Source organism: Anabas testudineus, chromosome 23 (assembly GCF_900324465.2).
Source record: "Anabas testudineus chromosome 23, fAnaTes1.2, whole genome shotgun sequence".
NCBI lineage: Eukaryota > Metazoa > Chordata > Actinopteri > Anabantiformes > Anabantidae > Anabas > Anabas testudineus.
The window spans coordinates 2,936,893-2,960,149 of NC_046631.1; the positions used below are offsets into that span (position 1 = coordinate 2,936,893).

The 23,257-nt window shown below is 43.2% G+C and overlaps 1 protein-coding gene across 2 annotated transcripts; it reads left to right on the top strand.

Annotated features, from left to right (window-relative positions):
- Nucleotides 1-12,733: 12,733 nt before the first annotated feature.
- Nucleotides 12,734-21,165, top strand: slc38a2 (solute carrier family 38 member 2). 2 transcript variants are annotated; one of them, XM_026363277.1, is made up of 16 exons: nucleotides 12,734-13,068; nucleotides 13,785-13,868; nucleotides 14,531-14,605; nucleotides 14,739-14,814; nucleotides 14,908-15,023; nucleotides 16,296-16,369; nucleotides 16,488-16,580; nucleotides 16,962-17,037; nucleotides 17,754-17,895; nucleotides 18,065-18,232; nucleotides 18,327-18,406; nucleotides 18,564-18,664; nucleotides 19,388-19,512; nucleotides 19,603-19,747; nucleotides 19,844-19,941; nucleotides 20,032-21,165. In XM_026363277.1, the coding sequence occupies exons 2-16, from the start codon at nucleotides 13,792-13,794 to the stop codon at nucleotides 20,137-20,139; spliced, it is 1,554 nt and encodes a 517-aa protein (XP_026219062.1). In that variant the 5' UTR covers nucleotides 12,734-13,068; nucleotides 13,785-13,791; the 3' UTR covers nucleotides 20,140-21,165. The 2 variants fall into 2 exon arrangements, with proteins under 2 accessions (XP_026219062.1, XP_026219063.1); XM_026363278.1 differs by lacking the exon at nucleotides 13,785-13,868.
- Nucleotides 21,166-23,257: the final 2,092 nt, after the last annotated feature.

Sequence of the window (23,257 nt, forward strand, 5' to 3'; positions counted from 1 at the left end):
TGTTTGACGTTTGGGGGAAACCAGGTGCAATCAACCAGGTGAGTGAAGGTAATTAGGCTGGGAGGCGGAAACAGGAAGTTGTCAAAATAAGGGCATGGGGGAAAGACAGGCAGCAACGAGGATGGAATCGTGACACACTTAATGTTTACTTTCTTGTGCTTTTCTCCATTTTAACAATTGGAAGCAATACATAGCAAGCAATACTGATTTTCTTTAAATCTCAGCATAAGGTCAGTATTGAGTATTGATGGTACTTGTGAAATGTCCTATTTTTGATCATATTTCTATGCTGCATGAAAAGCTTTCCTCGTAGTTCATATGGCTGGATTTGCTCCCAAGGGCAACACAGTCAAATTAAATAATTTTACATATTTCAAAGGAATTTCAACTTTTAAAGGAAATTATTAAAAAACTAACTTTTAATGAGAATATTGTTCCATGCATACGTCATTACTGTGACACAACCTTTCAACAATCCAAGGCTGCAGTGTCACAACCAATACTACTGACTTGTCTATTTGTTTTGAAAATAAACAGTGTTTGAACAGCTATGGTCAAAGATCACTGCTGGGGGATTTTTTTTGCATCAGGAAATATCGTAATCGTGCACAAATTACCGAAATAAAGATAGGGTAACATAGCAGACAGTATGTTATCTGATTTACTGTTGTATTTTCAGGCGTCTGCTTTGTCTTAGGATGCAAGTATTTACTCTTTGATGCTGTTGTGAATTTACACAGGAAATAATACAGATGAATCTGAGATAGACATTTATTGTTGAACTTTGGCCAAAAGTATTCACAGTAAAAGGATGGTCTCTAATTTCTTTCGAAAATGATGTTTCACAATCTCCCTGGCTGTAGTCCATCAACATGCATGGTAGGCACACACAAAAAAGCAGCGTTAAAAAATATTCAGCATTTCTAATTAACAGTTTAAATTGTTTAGACATGCCTGTCAAATGTCAAACTCAAATTAAACAGTTTTGTCACATTGCTTATTTGTGTAGATGGGTGGAGTTTAGCACATCAGGCGGGTTTAAGTTGGGTCAGGCACATTTCTACCTACAGTAACTCTGTGTTTCTATGTGGCAACACTAGCCAGGCTATGCAAAGGTCACATTTAAATGTCAATCGTACTGCAAGGTCTTATGCAGATATAAAAGGCTCATGCTAAGCTAAGGAAACCGCAGTGACTCCTTAAAACAGAACTATGAAAACTATATTCAATTTCTGCAAAAGATCCCTCTAAAGCTTTTCTGACATTTCTGATAACTGACTGTGCAGAGGGTTACATGAAAGCCACTTTCAAGCGATGCAGTGAAACATCCTTATGATGCTGTACATGCACCAGCTTAAAAAAAAAAAAAGCCTAAAATATATATGAAAAAAAGAAAAACAGGGGGATACATAAACAAAGGCCCGTCCAGACATTGTTGGATATAACATAATATGCTGGTGGCGAAAGAACAAAGACAATCCTAAATCCTTTTGTTGCAGAAACATTAGCTTTTAAAATTCCAAAATGCAGTAGATTCTGCTAGAATGTACAGTTGTCATTTAAAAAGGCTTAGTTGCATTCTTATCATGAAAGACACTGTTGCAGCCAGCAGGAAATGTAAGTTATTGCACAAGCAGGGTCAACATACTCAGACAGGGTGAGTATGGAGGTTATAATGTAAATCCACACAGCACCTCACCCTGCAGTGATACCTTCTTCAAGCAAAAAGACCCCAGGTACCAGAGTCGGTGATCTGAAGTGGTATTTTCTCAGCTCTCACACTCCATGTGGTTTGGTTCATGTGTTACTGATCAGGTGGCGTGACTCGGCACAATTTCCTGGAAGCTCTAGACAGGTTTGGTGCGAATGGTGCTTTTATTTTGGCGGCATATTTGGAGCCAAGTGTACTTAAGTGTTTCTGCTCTGCATTTCCCAGAGAACACCCATCAGTCTGAACTGTGTGGTGCTCTTTTTCTTTGTTTAGTCAGCCATGGTGGTCAGCTTATCCTCTGTTTATTCCAAAATATGAAACATGATTCACATCAATTCCTCTTCAGTAGGGGATTTCACCAAGAATATTATTAGTAAAAAAAAAAAAGTGTGGACTTAACGGGAGAAATTTTCATGGGCTTAAAAGTGAAAAAACAAGAAGGATCAGAAAAGAGTCTCTCTTTATTTGAAAGCTGAACTGTGCTGGGAGACACAGCAAACCTTCCTGTGACTGCACATCTCGGAGTAATTGGACTGATTGGGCTGCAGACACTGCCTAATGCTGCCGGTAGTGACAAGAACCCCAGCTAAAGCAAAAAAATCTGAAGAATCAGTCAGGAAAGATAAGGAGAGAGCACTTGTTTATGCTCATCAAATGCAAAACCATTCCCCTTTCTAAGGTTGTCTCTTTTTTCTCTCTTGTCACTTTCATTTGCGCTAAAGAAGGAGATTCACAATCAGGGTTAAAATGCTAATCTTTTAATAAAATACCATTCTCTTGAATCTGACTTATTCTGTAAATGCGGTTATGTATACAAAGGAATGCTTAAACCCATGAGCCTTACAGAATTTGCAGGATTTTCACCTGGAGGCCTGTTTGGGAACAAACAAAGGAGTTTTGTTTGCTGTTCAGAGAGAGTTCTTATTTCTCATAAAATAAGTCAGGTGATAAAAATGATAAAGAGGGTGAACATCACATTGCTAAAGTGTAATATGTTCTGCGTAGCCAGTTTTGCTTTTTGTTTACTAAAACAGGCTCACGAGTTACTGATGGAAATATTTGCAGTTGACCACACCTTCTCATGAACCTGCAACAAAACAGAAGTAAGTACTGTTTTGGTTCGATCAGTAAATGGAGTTGGCAGACAGTATTTTCCATCTCACTGTATGAACATAAAAAGGTCTAGAAGCCATAGTTAATAGGTTCTCAATTGATGCATATTTGATATAAAGTGTCATAAAACGTATAAATCAGTACTCACTAACCAAACAACTCCAACCACCAAGATGTTTTGACCAGACGTGGGGAAGTTATTAGGATTTTTTCCCATTTAAACCTCTGTAGATTTATTGCAAAGCCTATTAGACACTTCCCGTGATACATTTTTGTGGGCAGATGATGAATATTTTCATACTGGGAGATGTAAAATCTGTCACATTGCATTGTGGGATTGATTTGCGGTCTTTTTTTTCCTGTCCTGTGAAGACATCATGGTCCCAAAATGACTTCTCGAGTGTAGCGGGGACTTGTACGGACTACATCAAACTTTACCTGCTTTGGATTAAAATAAAAAAATAAAACATGGTATATATAAACTTTACTGAATCAATAGACCCTGAAGAATCATTTTTTACGATTCACAAAACTAAAGAGGCTTTCCACCCACGTATTGACAGCTCTGGACACAGAGAACGATGGATGTGCTGTAGCAGAAAATTCCAGTTTTTGATGACTATGTGTCAAATTCCATAACCTGGCCTGTGTATTGCATAACTGTACCACAGACTGCAGAGCACCTCCTCAGTTTGAATATTCAATACATTTCTAGGTGGGTTACTGTAATTGCTTATAGTGTGTGGGGAGGTGTGTGTGTGTGTGTGTGTGTGTGTGTGTCAGATCAGTTTGAAAAGGGTTTGATTTGGTACAGGGGGTGTCACTGTGGGGGCCTTTGGGGTTTTGTTAAGGCTGTATTTGTGTGTGTGTGTGTTAACTGTGGAAAGTGACATACAGGTAATCTGTTCTGACTATAAAGATAGAAAAAAAAAAAACACAGATAATAACATTAAGTCTTTGTTTTGCTTTATATGAGCACCAGAGCCTATAATTGCAGGTTAATCAGTTACCATTACTATATCTGTATGTTGACTGATTTATGGAGATTTAAGAGTGTTTAAAGAAGCATGAGATGAAATAAAAAATATTTGAAACTTGTTGCTGGAGCAGTTAATTTCATTTGATGTCCCTTAATTAAGCGAGCTTTGGTAAAAAAGCACTCCCAACCTCCCAAGTCGAATCTTTTTTTATCTTGTGAAAAGTTGGGGATTTGCACACTAAGTGCAATTGCTCCAAGGCAGAACGGATCCTTTTTAATGTTGGCGTGGAAAATGTTGCACACAATGTACACAATGATAATATTCAAGTATCCGTTTAAACCGCCATGTTTCTCATCAGTCATCACAACAGGCCAGGAGACTAAAAGGTACAGGTTTGCATACACACTAAATATAAATTGGTCAGCTGGCATTTATCTTTCCGTCTTTCAGTCTTTCCTCACTTCATGAGGGTAAGTAACTTTGTACAGTCGTGATGCACGGCAGCTGAATGCAGGGAGACATTTGCAATTTCCAGTAGATTCAGCAGAACAGCTCATATTTCCTGATGCAGCCATCACTAGTACTAATCTAACACCTGTGGGCAGAAGCACAGCTAGTCGTGGATTTCACACAGCTGACAGCTCCATGGGAGAATGCTGTGACCTACGAGAGGAAAAGGTTCAGATATACTGAGTTGGCAGCGAAGAATGTATTTTGAAACCTGGGGTCCACCCAGTAGAGGCTCGCTGAGGGGTTCTGCTGGCAGCTCAGTGTTCTCCTGGAACTGGAGCTGAACTGGGCTCCAGAAGGTGGAGAGTAGAGCAGGCAGCGAAAAACATGGCCGACACTGCAGCCTGACCCAGTGAATGGTTGTCAGTGAAGAGGGTTTCCAAATCCTTCATTCATTTTTTTTTTTTGGATGAAGTAAACCTGGTGAGTGATGAAATGATGGAACAGTCAGAGCATAAGAACTCCTTACTCTGAGTCAGACTCCACAACTCTGACAACAACAACTGCTTTTAGATCTGAAAAGTGTGGTGAAGGCATCATAGAGTATCGCAGCACCACTTCTGCTTTGAAAGGTCAATTCTGGGTTGAGTTTAACATCCCTTCCGAGTTAGAGGAACCAGTGAGTGACTGGGTCAAACCTACTGTAGATGGCTGCATAACCTGTTCTATTACAATGCAAATATTCAACGCATGTGAAGGCGATCTTAAAAAAGAACAAGCTTTCACTTTGCCTTTAAAGCTGTCATGTGAAGAAGGGAGAGGTGACACAGAAGCAGCAACTAATAAAACGCCCGGTGTGCCAGTTGAATGCTCAGGTACATCAATTAGAGCGATGATGTCACAGGCATCAACGCAAAATCACAACCTGCTGTTGAAAAATGTTCCTATTGTTTATTAAAGATGAGGCAGCTGAGGGCGACTACCTGGCTGTTGAAGACGTTCTAGCTCTAGTCGACCAGACTGCATTTCTCCTCAGTTTAGCTTTTCCCGGCGTGAAGTAATTAGCAGCTTGCAGAGCCATGCTTTAGAGCAGCTTTCCCAACACTGGCTTTAAAGTTTGTTAGGTCAGTTTAAAGACTGTGTTGGCTGTCATGGGACTCTGGGATTTATATGACTGCACAGCCTTCTACAAACCGGCTAGAAGCTGAAATATGATTTAATAACTTCACCCAAAACATTTACCTGTGTATTGATAACCAAGCTTTAACCTCTAAGTCAGACGTTTGTGTTTTATACTGACATCACTGGAGAACTGCTACTAATCCTCCTGTGTGAACCTTACCCTCTGTTCGCCTTTTCACCTGCACGTCACAGATTCCACGTTTAACATTCATCATGAAATCCTGTGTAATAACCTCCCAGCATTACATCAGTCTTCCTTGTAAGGCTTTGGTAATATTTTTAAAACGGTGAGTGGGCCGAGGGAGTAGGTAGACTTGATGTCCAGTCCTATTTTTAGGCACGTTAAACCACCCTCTTGCAAAATACTTCTCTTTCTATTCTCTCCTACATGGTGGCGGGGCCAAAAGTGATAACAGGTTGCTGATTCTGGACACGTTACTGTCCTGAAACACATCTTAAAAAACCTAAGTTTAGTCAGAGGGTAGTAGTAAAAGTTGGAGCAATGCATAATTAGTTTTCTTATAAATTAGCCTGCAGCAGAATTAGATTGACATTATAGGAATTACATTACAAACTACACCTCTTATTCTGCGTTATATGGAGCGTCTGGACACACACACTGCTGCAGTAGAACATTGTTACCGTAAATGACGCTTCACAGCACCACCTCTTCCTGGCATCACAACCCTGTTTGCGTCCTCTTCACCTCCAACAGCAGACAGGAAACTGTCACAGCGAAGGCATTTCATTAAGCTTCCTGTGTTGAGGGGGCATTACCATACAGAGACAAGCAGATACACACAGAGCACACAGGAACTCAGAGGTTATCATGTTGACCACGCTTTGTTTCTCACCCAGCAGCTATGTGAAAAATGTTTCTCCAGACTACGTGACATTTGTTTTAGAGGAAGAAAATGATTAACTGGGCACCTTCACTGTGTGGACCATTGTTTTGGACTCTTTGGAAAGTTACTGAGAGATTGTTGACCAGAATCTTGTGTTTGATTTTACTGTAAAACAAAAACCCTCACCAGCATTATTATTATTCATTTGTTTTCAATCCTACTCTTGACTTTAACACATTGCTTAAATATCTCAAAATTGTGAACTTATCCTTTAATACTGTTATTAAAGGATAAGTTCACAATTTTTCAAGTCTGTCTTAAAGCAACAGTGATGCATATTTCACTTGCTGTAATCATTTAATCATTATGGAAACTTGTTATCTAGGAGACATGATTGATGGCTGACATCGACTGTTAAGGTCAACTGTTACATTTCATAATGTTCAAGAGCTTCATTTGAATGCTTCATGTACTGCAACTGTGCATGAAGAAGAACAGTAGGAATAGTTAGATTAAGTAAAACCTGCTTCAGTGTTCATGTGGACAAAAACTGCGAATCTATATCTATATCTATAATTTACCAAATTATTAAAACTAACCAGTAGATGGTTAGTGTATGTTATCACTATCAACAGTTCCCAATAAACCAGTGAGTCGATTATTATTTGCTAATCTACAGTCTGTGACCACTAACGGAAGCAATTGCTTTTTGTTACTCGTGTGTCCCTGACAGAGATGTTTGTCAGATCCTGGTCTAGATGCTGTATGAACAGTCAGCTAAAAACTCAGGAATGATGAGGCCTGTGGGCTAAATGAAGGCTAATGACAGTCACGAGTCTGTCAGTGTCATATCCATGTTACAGAATCTGGCTTTCCAATTACGAGTTGCACAGTGTGTGTGTGTGTGTGTGTGTGTGTGTGTGTGTGAGTAGACACCCTCCTAATCCTCTCAGCCGCTGCAGTTCCACTAATTCCTGTGCCAGAGCAGCGCCCTAACTTTACCCTGCACTGCGAACCAAATTACCTCTATGTGCTCCTTTCTCTTTCTCCCCCGCTGGTGGAGTGAGACATCAGACTCCATTCATGTTTTAACAGCCACACTATCGGACACAAATCCACAAACACAAATGTACTGACACACAAAGCCGAACAGCTGGAGTTTTGGGAGTAGTGAAACTGAGATAAAGAACGTAACAGTTTTCCGTCTTCGGGCCAAAAGCGCTCATGATGCTGAAGGGAAACACCAGGGTTCACTTAAAATCAACAGCCTGTGGATGTATTGCGTTACATCCAATGTGAAGCAAGGTGTTCAGGTTCAGGTTCCCAGAGCAGCACACCTGGAAATACATTTTATATTATAACATGATGAATGATAGTAGTAACCTGCATTGTCGGCCTTAACTCAAATCAATGCATGAATCTACAAACTGCTGGAAACTGAGGAGTAAAGAAATAAGTTTGATAGTTACCGTCGTTCTAGCGTGACCTCTGACACATTTCTCTTCTCTCTATCTGTTCGTTCTCTGCCTCTCGCTGTAAAAAAGCGCACATCCCACAGCAGCCAGAGCCGAAACAGAGAGTCAGCGGGTTCACGGGGCTGACCGAGGTCCATCCTGGGTGGAAAGTTTTCGGAGAGCGAGATGGAGCGGGGCCCTCCCCTCCCCTCCGGGGCTCCGAAGGCCAACGTGATCCCCCCGTTTGTGCTCCCATCATAAAGAATGCGCCCGCTAAACCACTTTCCCACCACTAAGAGGATTACCAAGGTAATGCTCCAGAATCAAGGGATGCTCTGGTACACCTAGACGTTGTGAAGCTAAATTTAATAACTAATGTAGAAAGCTGGAATTAGATTTTACACTCTGGATCAAAACTGGGCACCCGACTCTGACATTTGGTATGAAGTTGTTGCTCATTCAGAAAAGGATAGAAAACATGGAGCTTGTACTGATTCCCACCTTGACGTTGACCTTTCTCTAACCAATGCACGGCCCTTCTTCACCCTAACCCCGCTGCTGTCACGAAAAGGGTATAGACAGCCACGGGTCTCCTTTTATACACACGCAGTCACCAATGTGCAAAGATCTCGCCTTCCTGAACAACACGCGGGACTCGCTAGTGAGGCAACACGGCCACAATCCCTCACTGGCTTCCCACACATGCTCTCCTAATGCTAGGAAAGGGGTTTTAGACTTGTTCCTTTTTGAAATGCTTTTATTATCAAAGTAGAAAAATGAGATGTACGTTTTTGCATCAGAGCAGACATCTTGCACTTGACTAACTGCATAAGATTCATAGTATTTCAGCTTTTGGACGGGATGGGAACGGCATTGCAAAGCTGTCTGGAAAATGAAACTGCGGTTGTGACATTTAATGCAAATCTATTGGAGCTCAATAAACAGTACTAAAGCTCCACTGATGGTTGTTGGACTCTGGGAGTTTTCCCACTGTGTAAGGAGGTCGTGTTTAGCTTGGGAGTGTTTACGCAGTGACCCCTGATCCTGTCGCAGGCCTCACGTCCGATCAGGATCAACTACGCCTCTGTGAGTGTGACTGTGCATTTGTGTGTGTGTACGATGGACATGACAAGGTTTCCAAAAAATAACTCACTTCCTCTTTGACGACGTGTTTTCTTTTCAGTCTAATGGACACTAGCTTCTTTTGTATCACCAGCGTCAAATGGTGGCTGCATTCACGCACCCGATGTCCATCATAAAGGGACACACACATAAGCGTAGACATGTGCATTACCGAGGAATGCAGGCTGAAATAAGCGGTTGTTGGGTTTGCTGCTTCAAAGGGAGTTTTTATCCGTCTAAATTATATTAGATGTAAATATATTAATCCTGATTGTTCTAAAATCTCTTCTGAACCCAATGCCCCTGATCGCTAGCACCACAGGAACAAATGTATATAATTTCTTTCTTGGTTGTTCATCATGACTCCAGCAGTGTCCTCATCCAGGCTTATCCCATATTCTTCTCTGTTAGTGGAAAATAACCTTGTTGCCCCTCACCTGTTTGACCCCCGTTTGGTTCACACCTAGAAGCTGGGGAGAAAAACCCAATGACCTTTATTTTCCTAATAAAGCATAGCCGATATGAGAAATCCCCCCTGGAAAAAAAAGAGTTGTCCGTCTATATAGTAATTAAGATCCTCCTTAGAGGTTAACTGTTCCAAGAACGCACACAGTGGGGACGGGGTGAGTAGGGTTGAGGAGCAAGAAAATCCCTGGTCTAAAGTCAGGGAAAATGAAAAGTTAATAAGTATAGGCTGTGGGGGTGAGGGGCAGGTGGGGAGCGGTCATGTTAGTGATCTGGCCTGGACACAGGAGGGGGGCTTGGTGGGAGACTGGCACAATTAAATGTGGTGTCCTGAGAGGTATTCATTTGGCCGGTGGGCCGTGGGCTTACACAAGAGGTGAGACCAGGTCCACAGTAGTAGGAGGAGGTCACATCCAGGTGGCTGTTACATCTACACTACTTTACATTATGGCTTCAAAAGTAAGTTGATTTGAGCAAATTCAGCTTAGTTTTTATGTATGTATGAGGACAAAATGTGCAGAGGAAAGTGGGTGTAAAATAGACATAACGTAAGGAAAACCACAGCTCCTGGAACCATAAAAAGAAACAGGAGGCTCCTCAAACAAACCAAGTCACTCATCAAGTCCGACCAGCCAGAGGTGACGCATGTAAACACAGATCCTGTTCTGGCACCAAGAACTTTGTCTTGAGCCTCCTGGAGCAGATAATTGGCGACAAAAGCAAGACCAAGCTAAGAGCTGAGAGGTGTCTTGACAACGTGCACTGCCCAGCAAAATGAATCAAGGATTTCAAGTTTGTATAAACTGTTCCCAACAAGCCAAAGAAGTACGGCCAAGAGGTCAAGTGTGGTTAGGATGTTCACGTTTCGAAGCTGAAGAAGTAGCCCTGTCCTTTAATTTCTGTGACAGCGACTCTAATCTTCCTGTTTCTAATGAAACATGTGGTTTCCCTTTTAAACAGTGCAACAGGATGTCTCCTTTCCCTCACTGATGACGAAATCAGTTATGGTGGACCTACAGATACAGCAGCGAACAAATCCACGAGAACATACAGCTGCACATTTACTAAATAGTCCATATTCTTTTTCGCAGACGTGCGTGCAAACCAGCTCCAAATGCATTTTTTTAAGACAAGCCGTGACACACACATGCATGCACACACCCTGTGTTAATTTGGCGCCATTGCTGTGAGCTTTGTGGATAGATGCTGATTACTTATGCATCATACAGGACAAAACCTCAGTGTTTTTTTTTTTTTTAATTCACACATTGTTACAGCGAATCTGTTTTTAAACTTCTCAGAATAAGATGTCAGCTTGTGTCAGCGGTATTAGAGGCAACAGGACTGGTTGAAATCGTGGCTGCAGTAGTACGTTTTCTTATAAATAGGCTAAAATGCCACTTTAACCCACCTGTGTGAGTATGGACCACTCCCTGGACGCCCAGCTCAACCTAATTCAATCGCACCATTATTGTGTGCATGTGCATTTTTCTGTATGTGCATCTGTGTGGATGGGGGTCACAGGGCACCAGTGGTTAGTCCACGTCCCCCCCCTTCGCCCCAACAACACTTGCCTGATCCTTCTTAGATCTGCTGGGTCGAGCCAAAGCCCCAAACAAAGGCTTGTACACACACGAACGTACTCATGTGTGACCGAGGGCAGCGGAATGCACAATATGTGTGTGTGTGAGGGAGAGATTTCGAGGAGCGGTGAGTGGGACAATCCACAGAATTGTCCTTTCGCTCATGCGCGCGTCGCCATTTTGAATTATTCATTTCTTTGCGAGTGTGTGGACGTTTTTTTCACATGTGCCCTGAATCAGTCGCATCTGCATCCAACTGCGGAGACATGGAAACACACACTCTGTGTTTTTTTTAAAGGGGAGTTTAAATGTGTGTTTGTGCAAGAACTCCACAGCACTGCACCAATCAAACCTCCTTTTTATATTTTAGGTGACTGAAGTCTTGCTTAACCAGAACAAACAGTAATGCAACAAAATGCTAGTGCATCTCCAAAAGAGTCAGTTAAAAGTTCACGACACGCACGACAAATGCCCGCGTATTCCAAACATGCCTTATCACCATGAAAAGCTGTTCACTTTCAACGGAGCGATGCGTTTAAGTCCAACTCGTGTCACAAGCTCAAAAAGCTAAAAATTCTTGTGAGGCCATGAAGATTTTGTGGTTGAGTTCAGGGTGCAAAGACATAATGATGTTGCATAACGTGTCCACGAAGAATAATCTCTTTATTCTCAGCTGCTGATATTTACCAATCCAGCTGAGGCTAATTCACACTTCTACTTAACTATAGTACAATTTCTGTGTTATTTTGACTTTACTAGGATATTCTGTTTGTTTTGCTACTTCATACTTCTGCTTCACTATATTTCAGAGGCCAATTGTTATTTGTTATTATCTTATACCTGCGGTTACTAGGCTCAAATTACTAACACACAACAGTGTAGTCATAAAACGTCAGCAGCAGCGTTCATGCGATGTAAACATATCCCTATCAGTGGTTTTTGTACAGTAGTAGTAGTAGTAGTAACAGGGAGGGGCAAGGAAGTGTTTGATGACTCAGACATAAGGAATGAAAAGTCAGAGCACAGGTAGTCAACTGGTCGTCCTTCCAGCATTAATGATATACTGGAAACCAGTTCATTCCCACACACACACACTCACTCACACACCAGACTTGGTGAGCGGAGCCAACTGTGTGAAGGAGGATCAGGAATAAGGATAGGTGCTGTCACATGACTGTGTGTGTGTGTGTGTGTGTGTGCGTAATCTCCTTCAGACAGGGAGGTCCGCTTTGAAGCTCCGCTCACACTCTGACGCGGACTGACAGAGGCCCAGGTCAGCTCACCTAGAAACGAAAAAAAAAAACAAAAACAGCAAGCGTGCGTGTGTGTGTGTGTGTGTGTGTGTGTGTGTGTGTGTGTGTGGGGAGACTTTCTCCTGCACTGTAAAATAAAAAGTAGCCCGCAGACAGCGAGACGGGTTGATGGAGACGGTGGAATGGAGATGGTGCATGAATTATAGAGAAGCAGCAGTGAGCTTCTCCACCTGTGCTCCTCTCTGACCACATGTGATTCACAGATATAAACTTTTCTCCTCCTAGTGATCAACATGTTCATATTCTGCTGTGGTTTCTGTTTTTTTGTTGTGTGTGTGTGTGTGTGTGTGTGTGTGATGCTCCGTGGTGGCACACACTCTCCTACTAGAGGAGCCCTCCTGCTCTGTGGTTTTCCTCCTCTGTGGGTCACTTGATGTTTGTATACAGTGCGTCACTCCTCTTCCTCCCCCCCCCCCCCCACACCCTCTTTAAGCCGCGCCTCCCGTCCTCCCCTCCTCTCGGCGGCTGATGCAACCTTTTTAAGGCTGTGTCTCACCCCTCCTCCACTAGAGCACTTCTTCCTTTCGAGCGCATCACATCTCTGGGAATTTGCTTTAATTAGCCGAGACATCACATTTTTGTAACAGTATTTACTTTATAAATATATAATAAAATAACTATATATATGTTATTTTATTACTTGAACTATTTCCTAGGGTTTTGAATCGCATCCTCTTTGGGTATCAGACCGATCCATTCATTCCTGATTCTGATCATATATTTAAACTAAACCCACTCGAGGATCGCTCGGATTTAGTGAAGAAATCCTCCAGATTTTTTGCTGCTTCTTCTTTTTTTCTCATTATCTGAACGGATTTTACAGGCGTCCTGCCACATCTCTGTCCGCAAGGTAAGAATGCCGGCATCTTTCATCAGCTACCAGTCTGTCAGTGCCGGATGTAGGCGGCACAATATTTTAAAGTGTGAGCTCTTAGATGGCAACATTGACACTTATATGTTTGTAAATATATATATGTTTGTTTTTACCTGGCTTTGGTTTGGCCTTTAAATGCGCTGTTCATTAAGAGGAGATGAGGGTATTTCAGGCTAACTCATTTATTAATCAGCCACAGAATTGTTCCCTGTCACATTAGACGTGTGGCTCTAGTCCAAAGACGCACAAATGTTCCATGGGAAAGGCCACAGGCGTTGTTTCTTACCAGGTCAGCCCTGGTCCCCCTGTAAATAAATAATGAAGCGGTGTCACCGTGATGCAGCAGTGGTTGGACTCCTGCGTCCTGCTGTCACAGCCACACAGGCAATCAAACACAACACAAGAGGGGGGAATTGGTGAATGATAAACTGTAATCTGTGCGTAAACAGAAAATTAAAAAAGACCAAAGAAACACAGAGCAGGATGTGAGCGAGAATCCGAGGCTGTGCGCAAAATGGAGAGCCATGCCCATAAAGGGACAACACGTGCCATTGTTTCCATTGGAGCCGGCCGTGGAAAGAATGGATTTCGGGTTACGCCTTTAAGGCTCTGTGAGGAGCTACATGTGCGCACTGTTCAGCCAAGATAAAAGAAATATAATACTGTAGGATTTGCTTTTTGGTTTTTTTCAGTTCTAAAATGCCAACTGAGAAACAGCCTGCTGCCAAAGCTGCCATGGTCCGATTAATGGACAGTGACAACGTCCATGAGGACGGGTGAGGCTCACTTCTAAATCATACAGCTTTAAAATGGGCCGTTGTTTCTATTAGAACCGGCCGCGGACGCAAAATGTCAGTGGATGGAGCTGTGGCTTCAGGCCTGTCTCTCTCCACCTGCGCGTCCAGACATGAAAACAACCATTTGGATATGTTAGGACGCCAGATTTCTAGTAGACCCATCTTTCTTTTTCTTTTTTTTCCCCCTTGTGACACCTCATTCTGATTCAAGTTGAAAAAGATGCGCTGTGTCCACACAGAGGTTTGTCATTTGGGGGGAGAGAAATGTGCGCAAAGTTAGTGGCGCGTACTGCGGATTTTTTCTCTTTCATCAGGCACTGAGAGGCTGAGGTGATGTCGGGTAGACGCGGATGCCGCTCTGGTATTTTTCCACTGGCGGTGCGTCACAGCCACCCCCCCCCCCCCCTCCTGTTCTCCGTCTTCCGCCCTCCACAGTGAAGTCACATGATGTGAAATCACGACGAGGCTGCGGCGCGCGTCCCCATCGCTATTGATGCCAATTATTATAAGGGAGCGCGTCAGCACACTGGTGGGGATGAAAGGGTCGGGGTGGGGGGGGGGGCACAGGACGCAAGGAGGAACAGTGGGTGATGAAAATAAAAATAATGCTGTTAATAATGTGCTGCTCTATAAATTCACAGCATGTCACAGAACACTGAAATGAGCGACATCTCTCCCCAAGAATACACCTACCCAAAGAAGTTCCCACTGGACGGGTGAGAACACACACACACACACACACACCACAACACACACGGAAACTTATTCAAACTGAAAAACTGAAAACATCCGTAAACATACACTGCAGTCATTTCCCTAAACTCCCCTCTATTCTATTTCCTTTTACAGGTGTAACATAGAGGCAGAGAGTGAAAAATTCCTCCCCGAACACAACCTGGGCAAGAAGAAATATGAGACGGAATATGTAAGAGCTGCTCTTTTCCCCCAGTGCATTTACCGTAGCTCCTCAACAGTTATGCAGAATTTCATCACTGCTTATCTTTTACTTTCCTCCCAGCACCAGGGCACTGCTTCCTTTGGCATGTCTGTCTTCAACCTGGGGAATGCCATTATGGGCAGCGGCATCCTGGGTCTGTCCTACGCTATGGCCAACACCGGCATCGCCCTGTTTGTGTAAGTTTGCCTCCTGGAAAAAGTTTAAATTCATTATTTGTCATAAGAGCAAGAGCAAGGCAAAAACCATTACAAGCACCAAAGAGAGGAAGAACAATGGCGTCACGTTGCAGGGTGAGGTTTGAAGCAGAGGAAAACCACACTTTTGTTTAGTGCTAAAGATGTGATGGCACAGATCAGAGGCTTTGGTTTAGTCTGTTGCATCAAGGTTGCAGGTCATGATGTACCGTAGACTTCCCACCAACCTTGTGTCTGTTCGTGTTTGTTTGTGTTGTGTTGCAGCTCGACCCTGAGCCTCAGATTACGCCAGGGTCGAAAGTTTAGAGCTAAATTCTCAGCCACCACTGTTTAAGTACTGACTATCGTGTTTACCGTAGATAACGCAGTGAAAAGAAGGCACAAAAGAAAATATCTCTTCAGGACAAATTGGCCTCTTTTGGCATCCAACCTGAAACCAGGAACAAGCTGAAAAGGGCTATTTTTCCCCTACAGATTTGAGAATGAGTGTGTGTAGTGAAGAGCAGGCTACTTTCAGCTGCACCGAATGTCAGTTGTACAGCACGTCATCCTACAAACGCAGGGAGTGGCAGGAAAAGCAGCTTAGCCGAGCTAATCCGGTCGCAATTGGGCCAGAGTTACATAAAAAGAGGGCTCACATACGCTCACTAGAGATAATGAATGGAGGGGTTCGCCCGGCCAATTACAGCCCCGCATCTACAGGAAATGGCGGATTGCAAAAATCAAACAACAACTTCGCAGCTGACGTAGCTGGAAGTGTTTCTAATTGTTCTTTATCACAGAACAGTTCAAGATAACGCTCTGTTTGCTTTCCGACTCACCATGTGGAGATCTTCTCATCATCAAACTAACCAACCACTCACAGGACAAACTGACTCACCATAAAAGGTCATCGAAAAGCATGTGTTTGTCTCAGGTGATTAAATATGACTGATGGTGATGAGGAAATCGCAGCATCTTTACAGTGCAGGATCTCAAATGACCCTGAGATTCATTTCCACCTGCACTATTAATACCCCCGCGGGGCACGCAGTGCTGGCTCTGCAGCATCCCAAGGATGCGAAGAGGATCCCGTACAGGGAAACCTTTTGCCCTTTGCAACCCTGCTGATGCTGCATGTGACTAACAGAATCAGTAGGCTGATGCTGCCTTCAAGGTCTTTGCTGGACAGACAGTCAAAATGTGAGAAAGTGCAGTTTCTTCTTGTTATGGCTGCGGCTTTCCCTCCTAATGATCTCCGTCCTCTGTTTACAGGATTCTCCTTGTGGCCGTTGCCATTTTCTCTTTGTATTCTGTCCACTTGCTGCTGAAGACAGCCAATGAAGGAGGTGAGTCTGTTAGATATTAGATAGATACTCAGTAGTTACTAAGTTACTTAGTAGTATGGGGACTTCTTCGTGACTTCTTTAAGTGTCTGTATGCTAAATCTTTCATTTCTCTCCAAAGGTGCTGTGGTGTACGAACAGCTGGGTTACAAGGCTTTCGGTATTCCGGGCAAACTCGCCGCTTCCTGCTCCATCACCATGCAGAACATTGGAGGTAAGAGGCTGTGGCAAAAACAGCGTTATGTAACTAGAATTTAACTATATTACTCTATTTATCCACCATCATCATCGATTTACTCTGCAAGCACAAACACTTTCGCCCTCTGTGTCTAAACTGAGCGAATAGGGGGGGAAAAAAAGGAAAAAAAGGATTCTTGGCAGATGGAAACCAGCATGTGTTTTGGAATGTAGAGTAACATCCAGTAAAAGCCTGAGTCATTCCACAAGCACGTGGCAAATTTTCTTCTTTCCATGGAACAACCCGGCCCCTAACCACATATTTCACATCACTATTTTTGTAGTAGAGTTCCCTACTTGGATCTGACTTGGCCAGTTTTGCAAGGAAATAGACTAACGGCAGTTTCTGTCCTTACAGCCATGTCAAGCTACCTCTACATCGTCAAATACGAGCTGCCCAGCGTCATTGTTTCTTTTCTGGGATCTGACAATGGGTAAGTTTATTTCTTTATATGCCTGACTTCACACTCTTCCCTTGGGGCTTTCTTGTAAACAAAGAAAATCCACTCATAAAAGCCTTGCTCCACAGCGCCCCTAGTGGTCAAAAACTCCAAAAGGCAGCTTTAATTTAAAAAAAAAAGTTTCTCAGATGTTTCTTCTTACTGCTTCAGTGTAAATGACAGGACACCATAAAAGTCTCCGTCTTGTTAAATAAATGAGAGCAGAAATAAAAACTCAACATTTCTAATACTTATGTGGCACATTAAGCAAAATGGCTGCCAGTTGTTTTTCAAGTGCTGAGTGTCGGGGAAGGTGAAGCAGCGCCTTTGTCCTTCTGTTGGAGTAGAGGAGGCTTTGAGGATTGGGGGGGTGGGGGTGGGGGGTGTCTGGATGTTTTTAAAGGGATGGACAGTGCTCAGTGTCCACGCGTCCCCTCAAAGAGCCCTTTCAGAAGACGCAGCCGGTGCCGCATCGAGACAGGGCGCTGCATGAGCTCACCGCAACCCTCTATTGGAGTTTTAAAAAATTGATGTGGCTCGGCTCCTCGGAGCCGCTGTTGTGAAATCTATTTCTGTGAGCGATGCAGTCATCCTGCAGAGGCCGGTTTGGTTGTTGTTGACAAGATCGGCGGCGGAGAGGCTCGATCGGGTCAGGCACTGTCATCCTGAGCCACTGGATCGCTAACATGTTGCCCTCCTTTGTGTTTCAGTGAGTGGTACACTAACGGAAACTACCTGGTGCTGATTGTGACAGTTACCATCATCCTGCCCCTGTCGCTGCTGAAGAACCTCGGTTACCTTGGTTACACCAGTGGTCTGTCCCTGCTCTGCATGGTGTTCTTTGTGATTGTGGTGAGTAACACCACCTGTTTCCTTGTTTCACTCTGTCTTGCACACACACACACACACACACACACACACACACGAGCCATTTAGTCACATTCAGTTCAATTAACTAAAACTCACTACAGAGTATCTGCTGTGAACAGTTTACCCTATAATCTGTTTTCCTGTGCTCCAGGTGATCATCAAGAAGTTTCAGATCCCATGCCCTCTGCCTGTCGATGAAGAACTTCTGAACGAAACGTTGAGCAAAGTGCTGAACATCAGCTCGTCGCACGAGAACACCACCACCGTGGACTACAGCGAGGACATGTGCACGCCAAAATACTTCGTCTTCAACTCGCAGGTGACGCTCTTTGACGCACAAACCTCTGGATGATGGAAATTGGAACCAAGTCTAGTAGACGCTTACGTAATGTTGGGTTTTTTTCCTTCCTCAGACTGTCTACGCCGTTCCCATCCTGACCTTCGCCTTCGTGTGCCACCCGGCCATCCTGCCCATGTACGAGGAGCTCAAAGAGTGAGTGTTCTCAGTTCACCGTGTTCCCCCAAACTGCAAATCCCAGCTGCAGTCTTATCAGCACGTTGCCATTTTCACCCAGAAGAATTTGTCCCGCAGTTGTAAACAAACCTAGTGTGTAAAACGCAACGTCCCGTCTTGTCTCCTGTTCAAACAGCCGTTCCCGCAGAAAGATGCAAGGCGTTGCCAACGTGTCCTTCCTGTCCATGTTCATCATGTACCTGCTGGCCGCCCTCTTCGGATATCTTACCTTCAACTGTGAGTATGAGGGCGAAAATCATTTCACTCTGAGCACAATCCAAAATCTGACTTTCTTTAGAAACAGATGACTAGATTAACAATAACCAGTGTGAGATTACAATCATCCAAAGTTTATGGAAGACTAATAAAACATAGAGTATTACACATAGAACTAAATATTTAGCACAGGACTCAAGGCCTCTTATGCAACACTGTGAAAACGCCCACCTGACGCAGCTGACCACTGTGCCAACATGAGTCTACTCCTGTTTGTCATGGCAAGAACAACCAAGTGAATGTACAGACGCTTTCCTGGAACATTCAAGTGATTATACAAGAGCATAGCGAGCAAGGACTTCCTCAACTGTCATGACAGGTCAAAACCTGACGTGTGGCGCGGTGCGCAGTTGAACCGAGGGCAGGCGGAGATTGGGAAATCATTAATGGTGTATGTTCTAACTTGCTTGCTGCCTTACGGAAGAGACAGAAGGTGCTAAACAGTAAACCACAGAAGAGTGGCTGAAGGTGTAATTTAACCCTGCGAATGAGAGTAAAACAAAACGGCAACAGAGATACAAATCTAATTAAAGTACGCAAAAACAGAAAGGCCAGGACTTGAATATGCCAACATCCGCAACCTAGCACCACAGCATTAGAAATAGAAAGCAGGTTAAAGATGCTTCGCCTGCTGTGTTTGTGGTGTAAGGCTTACGTGTTTTTTTTTTTTGTCTTTTTCTAAAGCGCGCGTGGAGTCCGAGCTGCTGCACACCTACTCCAAGGTCTACAAGTTCGATGTGGTCCTGCTGATCGTCCGTCTGGCTGTGCTGACCGCCGTCATCCTCACCGTCCCAGTGGTGCTCTTCCCTGTAAGCGTCACACAAGTCGAGCGTCAGACATCCGGCTGTCATTAGGGAGTGCATTCGAGTTAACTCATCTTTTTATCTTTGTGTTTACAGATTCGCACCTCTGTCAACCATCTCCTGTGCCCCACTAAGGAATTCAGCTGGATCCGCCACACCATCATCACTGTGGTCCTGCTGGCCGGCACCAACGCTCTGGTCATCAGCGTCCCTACCATCAGGGACATCTTTGGCTTCATCGGTGGGTGTCTTTACTTGTCATTGTGCACGACGGCGCCAAATGCATCTAAATTACATAATTAGAAGACTAAAATGCCAAGTGCCTTTCCTCCCACAGGTGCCTCTGCTGCTGCCATGCTCATCTTCATCCTGCCGTCAGCTTTCTACATCAAACTGGTCAAGAAAGAGTCCATGAAGTCTGTGCAGAAGATCGGGGTAAGGAGTTACTTCTTAACACCTAAGCATATGTTAAAAACAGAAAAAACCCAGCTGCTCCTATTCATGTAAATCTCTTTTCTCCATCAGGCCTTCATCTTCCTCATGTGCGGCTTTGTGGTCATGATCGGCAGCATGAGCCTCATCATCCTGGACTGGATATACTCCAGCCAAAAACCACAGAGCGACGGACACTAAAGCGTCCCACCTGTCCCCGCTGCAGCCTCTGCTGGACAAGAGAGAGAGAGAGAGAGAGAGAGAGGAGGCTTCCAGCGCTGGACTGCTGCGACCGCGCAGGCAACAAAGATCAAAACCTAATGTAGAAGAAGAAAAAACACAAGAACTCACTTAAGGCTCAGCCGTGACTTCCTGAGCGACAGACCATGCCATTCGAAGAGAATGTATCCGAACTTTGTACAGTATGCTTTTTATAGGCCACAAAGATGGTGTTTTACTTGCTTTTTTTTTCTCTTTTTATTGTACATTTTTTCTTGCTTTAATTTTTTTGGTTTGGCTTATTTTTACTCTTTATTGTTTGTTTGTTTGTTTGTTTGTTTGTGTTTTGTTTTTTGTAGTCATGGTACAGCTGAAAACAAATATCTGAAGGTGCCTCAGAACAGACAGCGACACAGTCTTGGGAGATCTAAATGCAGTTTACACTCAGGTTAGGCGCGTACGAGTGTGGCTGTTACCTCAGAGCTGAGCAACAACAAATCCTGCTTTAAAAAACGTGAAGATTGACAAGAGGCGACAGACTTGAAAATATTTCCTCCTCAAGGACGATTCAGTTCCTTCCAAGATATTTTTTTTTTTATTATTACTTAGCCAAAAATGTATTTGTAAAGTATCTTTGTAAATTGAAAAGCACTTACTGTTCAGCACACTTGTCAGTTTTCACAGACAAGGCTTACTACACCGCCTACTGAGTATTCGTACCGAGGTTTTGTAAACTGCTTGTAGTATCTGCTTTCCCTCTAAATCCTACTATAAGTCCACAGAACCTGCCATTTCAACCCAAACACTGGGAGCTGCAGACTATCTCACCACGAGCACTCTTGCGAAACTGTATTTACTCTTTATAACCTGCTGAAGATCTTGTTGAATAGCGTGCGCAGCGACGACACTACTGCTTCGAGAGCCGAAGGCCGCAGAGCCTCCGGTTTCTGCCTCCCCCCCCTCTCCCACCTCTCGTCGTTCAAGGGGCAGGGAGTTGGGGGGGGGGGGGGAAACATAACTTTTTTTCTTTATGGGAGAATACTTTGAATTTGACCACATGCCGTGGTTGTAATACCTGATAAACTTGCAACACAAACTACAAGTCAGGTGTATTCGTTAACACCAACAACTTAAGAGTGTCATCAGAGGAAGCTACGGAGAGCTTCTGTCACAGTACGTGGAGTGTTGTGAAGGACGGTTGCGCAGTTTTGTGCTTTCTAAATGTTTCCTAGGGAAGAACACGAGAGCTTGACGGGGGACGCGTGTCCCATTGAGTTGGGAGACTGTCATGTGACGGTCCACTGTGCTTCCAACACTAACTTAACACATCACAAAACTGTTATTGTCTATTTATGGAAGACCGTGAATCTATGTAATTTTGTCTATTTTACTATATTTATATAATAGTGTATGTGTATATATATGTATATATATATATATATCTATTTAGTTGAACTGTATATACATTTTGTTTGTTTGATTTTTTTCTTTTTTACAGTATTGCAGTGGACCTAGAGAACAAGAAAAAAAAAAAAAAAAAAACTACCCCAAGCTGGTGAATTTGTGATACAGCTTTTACTCAGTTCCACTGTCCGTTAATACTGACTGAATTCTCATACTGTGTCGATTCTCATTCATTCATCCATGTAGAAGTCAACAGCGGCAGCAGTCTTGTTTCCTTTTTGGTCCCTGGTCATGAACGTGAATCAGAAAACCTTTTTTTTTTTTTTAGTATGTCAGCCTCACATCTCTTGACCTCAGGAGCAAAGAGGGTCTTGCCCGCCAGTGTTACCCTCTTGTTTCAATGAAACACTATGTACATCCTGTAATTAATGTCCAATTAAAATGAAAGATAATTGAAAGTCTGGGCTCTTGGTGCTTATTCATACAGTAAATATAAAAACGCTCTTATTATCCTTCTTGAATGTGAATTAATATTGTCTGTGCTGTCAGCGTATTGTCTTTGTATGAGGCCATGAAGTTAAAACTCATCTGGAAGTCACTCAGTCTCGTCAGATGCACAGTTGCAACAGGAACTTTAAAACATTTTATTTTGCCAAATGACACTTGGATTCAACAAAGGCCACTAGAGGGCAAACATCACACACATTTAACAATAACTTGGAGTATTGTTTTTTTTTTGTTTGTTTGTTTTTTCTGAATAATGTAGGTGTAACAGAGTGATTGTTTATACAGCATTAACAGAGGTAAATACTAACTAGTATCTGTTAGTAGAACTTCCTAATTTCCTGAGTAATTGAGTAATAACTCTGATCCATCACTCTTCTCTTGATAATGCTGCCCCCTAGTGGTTACCAGAGGACTCAACACAGCTGGGTTTATCTGACCTAATCCCACACACTTTAGGTTTAGGTGTAGCTGCAACTAACAGTTATTTTCACCAGTGAATAAGCTGTACATTTGTAAATAAACTGTATGATCCACATTTTCTTTTACAAACAGTGACAGGTGCTGGTTATAATTCTTCTTATGTTATAAAAGATCCTGAATGATTTATTGAAAGTGCTTAATTTCACCATTTTCAGTCTGGTAAAAGCACTAAATCCTGACGTTTAGGAAGCAAAAAGCAGATCTAAATACTATTTGCTTGAAACATGCGCATACACACAGGCCAGAGAGAGAAAGAGAGAGAGGGAGAGTGGAGCACGGGGAGAGTTTCATCTACTCTGACAAACAGTGTGATGAAACATTATCAAAGACTTCACCTTTAAAAGGTCTGTGTGGGTGTGTGTGCAGGGCCTTTAATGTAACTGTCAGGGACTGGAGCTGTAAATGCATCTTTTAGTGATGCTTCTTGAAGATGTGCTTCAGGAGAGCACTCTTTAAAAAGTGTTCTCCATCCGATTAACATGTACGACATTGCTCCCCACCAACTGTGCATCCAGTTCTTCCTTTACGTGACCATTGAGAGCCAAGGTGTTTTAACAAACAGCTACATAAACACACGATCAGCAAAAATCCAGCTCCAGCAACAGATTGAAATGAAACTCTCTGATGAGTGCACCAGCAAAATAACCACAGCTCAAAGATGGAAGCAAAAAGAAAACACTTCCATCTTTAAAATGTCAAACAGACACGC

Coding starts and splice junctions, on each gene's coding strand:
- slc38a2 (XM_026363277.1), top strand. CDS start 13,792: ATGCCAACTGAGAAACAGCCTGCTGCCAAAGCTGCCATGGTCCGATTA. Junction 14,606..14,738: donor AAGAAGTTCCCACTGGACGG/GTGAGAACACAC, acceptor TTCCTTTTACAG/GTGTAACATAGAGGCAGAGA. Junction 18,407..18,563: donor ATGTACGAGGAGCTCAAAGA/GTGAGTGTTCTC, acceptor CTGTTCAAACAG/CCGTTCCCGCAGAAAGATGC.